This window comes from Cebus imitator, unplaced genomic scaffold (assembly GCF_001604975.1).
Source record: "Cebus imitator isolate Cc_AM_T3 unplaced genomic scaffold, Cebus_imitator-1.0 Scaffold114, whole genome shotgun sequence".
NCBI lineage: Eukaryota > Metazoa > Chordata > Mammalia > Primates > Cebidae > Cebus > Cebus imitator.
Genome location: NW_016107429.1, coordinates 2,654,551 through 2,662,269, shown reverse-complemented (window position 1 = coordinate 2,662,269; position 7,719 = coordinate 2,654,551). Strand labels below are relative to the sequence as shown.

The 7,719-nt window shown below is 42.8% G+C and overlaps 1 protein-coding gene across 1 annotated transcript; it reads right to left on the bottom strand.

Annotated features, from left to right (window-relative positions):
* Positions 1-274: 274 nt before the first annotated feature.
* PCDH20 (protocadherin 20) lies at positions 275-6,869 on the bottom strand. The gene is made up of 2 exons (XM_017538770.2): positions 6,309-6,869; positions 275-5,258 (listed from the first exon to the last, which is right to left on the bottom strand). The coding sequence occupies exons 1-2, from the start codon at positions 6,438-6,440 to the stop codon at positions 2,532-2,534; spliced, it is 2,859 nt and encodes a 952-aa protein (XP_017394259.1). The 5' UTR covers positions 6,441-6,869; the 3' UTR covers positions 275-2,531.
* Between the last annotated feature and the right edge of the window lie 850 nt (positions 6,870-7,719).

The following is a 7,719-nucleotide window of genomic DNA, read 5'->3' as shown; positions in this document are numbered from 1 at the left end:
GCAATCTCTTTTTCGTTAAATTGGGCAAAGAGAACTCACTGGTTCTCAAACTGTTAAATGGATATTAGGGTTTTTAATGAATGGAACATTTATTTTTGTGCCAGCTCAACTAACAACATTGACATGATTAGCATACATTTTGGCAACTATTCTAGCACAAGGTGTCAGTAAAAAGGGGCTTTTATCTTTGAGCTTAATTTACTTTAGCTTTCCTTGTTATTAATGTTTTAATGTGAATGAGATGTTTTTGTAAAGGAAATCCTGCCACAAGAAGTTATTCAGAAATACATCTTTTTATTAATGTTACAGGCATTTCTCATGCTGGAGATAAAGTCCATTCCCCAAAACACATGAACCTTCCTCAAATTGGAAAACGAATCAAAAATTGTGTTATTTATACCGATGGTAAAATTATTATATTTATGGAGGATTCTTAAATAAATAGCGTTACTTTTATCTCATGTAGTTTCTTTCTCTAAAAAGGAGAAATAAGAAATAAGATATGACTAGCAAGAAATGTTTCCTCCATTGCTACATATCAGTTATAAATGAAAAGTTCTGGGGGTTAAATGATCTTAATCTCTTAGCTCAGATACCTCTCATAAAAAAGGAATTTCCAATAAAAATATATTTTTTGTAACAAATCTTGCTGTCTCCTATATTTATTATTTTATTTATTGAAATTATCAAATTGAAGAAAGCAAATGAGTTAATTAATACAAATCTAAAAGAACTTGGCTGTTTGCATTCAATTTCTTTTCAAGCAGAGTATTTTTGTTTTCAAAATTATCGCAAGCTATTGCAACACAGCTAACAGAGGATTTGCTATAAACGTGGTAAAATGAAAATGTATAATGGTATTAAATCTATAATAAATTAATATGCATGTGCATATACATGGGTGCAAATTTTCATATGAACTTACATCAAACATTTAGGCATACTCTGTACTCTCTATATACGTCTATAACTACACACAAATTTAATAATTTACCCAATGTTTAATTGAGTAATGAATTAGTTTAATATAAACTTTAGTATAGCAGAATACTACAGTTTACCCACATTTAATGCTAAAAACAGACAAATGACAGGCACTTCAGTGAAAGAAAAGCCCATGTTCAAATATAAAATGCTAAAAATGAGAAAGAAATTATGAAAATATATACCTTTAATTTGCAGACATATAAACACTTTTGGTACAGTACAGATGCATGATGCCAACAAGTAAAATAATCCAGTTTGAGCTAACACATTCCTCGTTTATACAGATTATTTTGCTATAGCTCTCATATAAAATAATATTTCCAGCTCACACAATGAAGTGAAAGTGATACAACACTGATGAAGTAGTTTTCTTCATTGCAAGAGATTCGGTAAAAGCTAAATTGTCAGAGAAATCTGCTGCCAAGCTTACAAATAAACTGTTGGACTTAATCCAAAACCAAAGAAAGGAAGCCAGAAATGGGAGCCAACAAACCTAAACAACAACGAAAAGATAAGTACAGTATAACTTTCCTATAAAATGCCCAACGAAAACAACCAATAGTGTACACAAGCCTCTAGAAGAATTGGGTTTTAATATGATTTCTATTTTCTTATGTGATGGATGAATTTAAGCCTATAAAAATCTAACATGTAACCCAAGTATAAAGTACAACCAACAAGTTGTGAAAGCACTAAAATGTCATGAATACCTATGAAGCAACTAAGGATTGAAGCATTTCTTTGCTTCTGGCTGTTTTTCTTGGGCACAGCATCTAGTTACATTTTCTGTAACAAAGAATATACATATATGTATATATATGCTTCCCCTGTAATAATAGCAAGTTTAGTGGTAAAGCAAAAAGAAAGCAATTGGAGTACACAGAAAGTGGAATACGCTTCAGCAGGTCGAATTTGTAACACAAGACAATATTTTTATCCTTGCTAAAAAGGAATTGCACTTCTTTTTAATGCCTTCTCTTTCAAACTATATATGCACTTATGAGGTAATAAACATTCTGTTTACAAGTGCATTTCTTTTTTTTCTTATATATTTAAATAGGGTGAAATTTAATTTACTTTAATTTCATATTTGTTTAATGTTAAAAACAATATATTTAAAATATACTCTTTCATTAATTTCATGTACAACTGTCAAGTACAATACCTCAGTTCCCTGCAAAGGAGCAGCTGATGCCCTCTTGTGGTGACAGGACTTTTTAGATTAAAAAAATTGTACCATTTTCTTACCTTACTCCCAGGTTTTATCAATCATCTGCTTGGTGTATGAAAGCTGCAAACCACGTCCAATCTTTTTTTTTTTTTTAAATAACAGTCCTATAGCTGTTAGTACTAATTTTCACTTAAAAATGCTGTACACATTTTATAACCTCTGAATTTAAAAACCTGTAAACAGCTATTTACAATATAGAACAAGTTATAAATTATTCGTCCTTCATTGGAACTGCCATCAACACACTCTTTTTAGGAGATGAAGATCCAAAGTCAGTTAAAACATCTCTCTGTGTTATTCCACCATCAAATAATCAAATATTAGAAATATCCATTGGCTTTCTCTCTTGCATATGGAAGTCAATTTTTCCTTTCAGTGGAATCTGTACTTCCAAATTTTCATCTTCCCTGGGGTGCTTTTTCCCTTTCCTTAAACAGATGTATATACCCATCCCTGTGACGAGTGTGATGGAACCCAAGCTTATTACAGACAGAGCTACTAAGGTGGGCATACAGGACACAGATTCTACCTTTCTATGAGTTGGTTCTATTGAGATCTGTGGTTCTTTCTCCTCTATGTTAATCTCTGGTTCCTTTCTTAAAAGACTCTCAATGTAACTCTCATTACTGACAGTGTCATTGACAAATAGGTTCACCATGACCGTGGAGTGGAGAGGCTCGGGATAACCATGGTCACTCACTTTCACCAGTAAGCGATGGAGCCCATAATCTGTTTGCATTAATGCCTCTTCCAAAGTAATGTTGCCAGTTTTAGGGTCAATCCTAAAGGATTCAGGCCTGGGACCTCTTCTCCCTATGATGCTATAAGCTATGACAGCATTCATGCCTGTGTCTTTGTCAACAGCATAGACTTCTGTAACTGGGGAGCCAGGGAGAGTAGAAGGCAGTACTAACAGATAAGACATGTTAGACTGAGGAAATAAAACAAGAGGAGGGTTGTCATTGATATCTAGAAGGAGAATTGTGATTTTTGCAGTAGAGGAGAGGGCGGGCTCACCCCCATCAACAGCTTCAACCCACAAAGTATAGGAGCTTTGCTGCTCTCTGTCCAAAGAGACTTTAGCCCTTAGCATGCCCTTTCCTGTATCTATGACAAAAATATCACTCTGGTTTACCACCGAGAGGGCGACCCATCCATTTCGCCCAGCATCAGCATCTGTTACACTAATTACTCCTATCTCACCATAGCCTGGAAAGTTTTCAGGCACAAAAAAGCTGAAGTCCTTGTTGATAAACCTAGGACTGTTGTCATTTTTATCCAACACTGTGAGGGCCACAGTGGCTACTGATTCTCTGGGTGGCTTCCCACAGTCAACAGCTCTGACAGTGTATCTGTACTTTTCTTTCTCTTCTCGGTCCAGCTGAGTAGAAACTGTCAGAATTCCTGTGACACTGTCTAAGGAAAAATACGATGGAGCATCAGGTCCCAGAAAATATGAAACTTGGCCTCTCTCTCCACTGTCAGCATCTGTAGCATATAGCTTAGTCAAAAAGGCATTGGGTGTGTTGTTTTCTTCGATGGTTAGCTCTATTAAGGGTTGAAGGAAAATTGGAGCATTATCGTTATCATCTAAAAGTTGCACTTTAATAACTCTTTTGACATGAAATCCCTCAGAGTTCCAAGCCACCACAGCTATTTCATAGAATTGCTGTAGCTCATAGTCCATAGGTTTTGTGGTCTCTAGTAAATATTCATTATTGTACGGTTTGTAGGGTGATAACCTAAATGGCCCTTCACCATCCAGGTAGCAGTTAACCTTGTATTTACCTTCTGGATCTCTTATGGTGAAAAACGCAATGGGAGTGTTAATGGGTTCCAGTTCTTTCAGATAAACAACACCATCTATCTCGTTTGCTATGTAACGAGGGACAATTTCAGGAGGTCTGAAAATAACTTTGATAATGGACACAAGAGCGGTGATTACAGCAGGGATGCAGCCTGGTCCATTAGCAAGGATGGTGAGCTTGTGGGATTGCAGAACATTTCCTCCAATCTTACTGAAAAGTTTAATAACACCAGTGTTTTCATCCAGGTGAAATAAATCCTTAGATGCTTGTGGAACTTTCTGACTGTAAGAATAGGTAATTTGAGCATTGGTCCCCAAGTCTCTATCCACAGCCTGGACAGCTGCAATTGGGGTACCCACTGTAGCATTCCCATACACAGTGACATTGATTTGTGAGTCTGTGAACAGAGGGCAATTGTCATTAATGTCACTTATGCCAATGGTGAGGGTGGCACTGCCCAGCAGTGGTGGAGACCCACCATCCTCAGCTATGATGATGCTCACATACTGGTCCTGGGTTTCCCTGTCCAAAGCACCCATTACAATTAGGTAGGGGGTGCGCTCCCCATTCTCATTCTCCTCCACGTCAAGGGTGAACATACCATGGTAGTCCAGTAAGCGATAGGTCTGCACCCCATTAATGCCTACATCTGGGTCCACAGCAGGATGCTCTATGGCCAATCGGGTGTTTACAGGTGCATTTTCCGGGACCCACACCAAGATCTGGGAAACAGGGAACTGCGGAGCGTTGTCATTGATGTCTCTGATGGCGATCTTCACCTTCACGAACCTGAAGTATTCCTGAGGCAGGACAAGTACATCCAGCAGCAAAAGGCAAGAGTCAGAAGAAGGAGAGGAGGAGATGGAAACGCTGCCGCCCCACGCGGACCCTCCGCCCCCTTCAAGACACAGGGCCTCCCTGTCGATCTCCTGAGCTGAAGTGTGCAGTTCCCCAGAGCGGTTGTCTAGGGTAACGTACTGGCCACTCAGTCCCCGGGAGGCCAGGCTGAAGGAGAGAGGGGGGTTCCACTCGGCACCAGTGCGCTCTGGCAGCTGCGACTGCGCGTCCCGCCTCCCTGCAGCCCCGGGCAGCAGCCGCAGGTCCTCTGCCAGGCTGCCGATGAGCACCCCCGCGGGCAGTCCCTCGTTTAGGCTGTACAGAAGCTCGGTGGCCCGGCTGTAACTCGCGAGGCAGCTGAAGGGTCCCACGAAGAGGACAAACAGAAACAGATGCTGGAGTGGGGGGAGGGAAGAAAGCTCATTACACAACCAGGGAAATAGGGGTCCGAGAGAGAAACTAGTGCCCTGTGATCCTTGCTGTCCCCCATCCCCATTCCCAGAAGCAAAACCTCTAGTTAGAACGGGGCGAAGAAGAATCGCGCTGCAAAGGAGAGATCTGTGGGGCAATATCTGCTCCAAAACTTAATTTTGCTGTTCACTTTCTTATCCCCTCCTGCCCCGCCTTCCCCGCTCGTCTCCCCATCACCACCCTCAACCAGCTAACATTCAGCACCCCAGACCATAAAACATCCCTGGAAACACACGCAGGAGGGGAGAGGATTCCAACTCAGAGACTGCGCAACGCGACAGGGAAACCTCCAGGGTAGGTGATGGGGAGGGAGGGGGCTGGTGGTAGAGAGCACTGAAAGGTGGGCGATTTATTTCTCCTTGAAGTGATTCTGCCATTAGAGTGCTGGAACACGCAGTGTGTGACATCCCTTACTAGGCGAACCGTAAAACAACCACAATCGCAATAATAATAACATGAAAAAATACTAACACTCCCTCCTCCACCTCCAACACTTTAGGTCTCAGGTCGGAAAGAGTGATTTTTATTTTAGGACTCATTTGAAATCAGACCAAAAGGATCTGGATTTCCACTCCTTACCAAGCCGTCACTAATCCCCCTCTCTTAGGAGGAAGCATTGTAAACGCGGAAAATGGTTATGCAAAAACAATTTGTCAGTTTCAGTCACAGCCAGACGCCGGCAGCAGGAAACGATCCCCGAACCCTGTATCTAAAGCGGATTGAGCGCACCCCTGTCCCCCTCCACCTCATCGGGATACATTTCCTGCTTCAGAAACTTCCTCTCCTGACCCAAGGACTCGCCTGTTCCTTGTTAAAAGGAAGACACATTATCCCAAACTCCCTTTCGCTCCCCGTGCCATCCTTCCTCTGAAGTTTAGATGAAGGTGGAAGGTTTGAAAAACCATCTGAGTAGAAATTGCTTTACGATACTGCAACTTGTCGGGGTCGCGGGGCTCCTGGACCCTCACCCTTACCGGCAGGTTCCTGTGGCTGGTGCTGCTCCTGGGACGAAGTAGACGCCCCATATCCAGGCGCGGGTGCCAGGTCGCCGGGCACCAGCTCACTGCCAGGGCCTGCGAGCTGCGCGCATTCCCTCGGCCGCGCATTCCCTGGGAGGCAGCAGGCAGCGCGCTCGGGAAGGGAGGGCGGCAGAAGACACTCCCTCTCGGTTCATGCAAATCGCTAGGGGAAATTCAGCCAATAGTCACCGGCTCTTCAATTAAGGACGGGAACTCAAAGAGGGGCAGAAAGGCGAGGGGGCAGAAGGGCACATTCATGGTTTCCTGCCCCGGACACAGGTACCTCCAGACCCTGCCAGAGGAGCTGGAATGGGGGACTTGGTCCTGATGACTGCGAAGAGGCACCGCCGGGTTGGGCACAGTAGCGCTTGCCTGCCAGCCTCCTTCCTTGCCGCACCAGTCAGATGCCAAGTCCACAGGTTGCTAGCAAGAGAGGGAGAATTAAAATAAATAAATAAGCTTGTATTTCTGGATGAAACGGAGAGAGGAAGTCAGCGCAACAGAGCAATCGCAGGCGCGGTCCCAAAACGCCTGCTTTGCTACCAGTTCCTCCTGGAGCCTCGGATCCAGCAGCGTGGGCAGAGAAAGAAAATGCACTTTTCTCAGCGTTGGGAAGGAATCTCAACTTCTGTGTAACGTAGGGTGAACCGGAAAAGTAAATACACGAATTCAGTGAAGGTTTCCACATAACCCCAATTTTGAATCTTTGCTGTGGGCGATGATAGAGCTTCTGCTTGTTTCCTAGTTGGAAACACAATTGTCTCTGGGTGTCTGCCTTGTGGTCTTCTTTTAGTGGCAGTAGTGGCATCTGGAGACAGGGAAGAGCCAAGGGGAAAGTAGAAATAATTGTCCTCTAACACAAGTAGTTCTGCCTGCAAGTAATCTTTAACATATTTATCCAAGAGGTAAATTGCTGTGGGGAGGGGGAGGGATTCACTGAAGCCTAGGTAAAAAAAAATTGATTATTTTTCAAATCGGTCCTTCATTCCTTCCTTCCTTCCTTCCTTCCTTCCTTCCTTCCTTCCTTCCTTCCTTCCTTCTTCCTTCCTTCCTTCCTTCCTTCCTTCCTTCCTTCCTTCCTTCCTTCCTTCCTTCAGCTTTTGATCGCTCTCTTTCTCCTGGATTGCCTGCTAGGAAACTGGTCCTTGATAAAGGAATTGTGGAAGAGTGTGGTATCAAATGCTTGCATATCCTCTATGGCTTTGACACCGAATAGCTATGCCAGGTGGAGTCACCTAACTCCTGGGCTTCTGTTTTCTCATTTATGAAATCAGGGCTAGTGGGATACTCCAGTGTATTAAGCCTGTGAAACACTTTTTGATCTGCAGGGTGCCCTATAAGTAATGGAAAAGCCCATTTAGCGTTT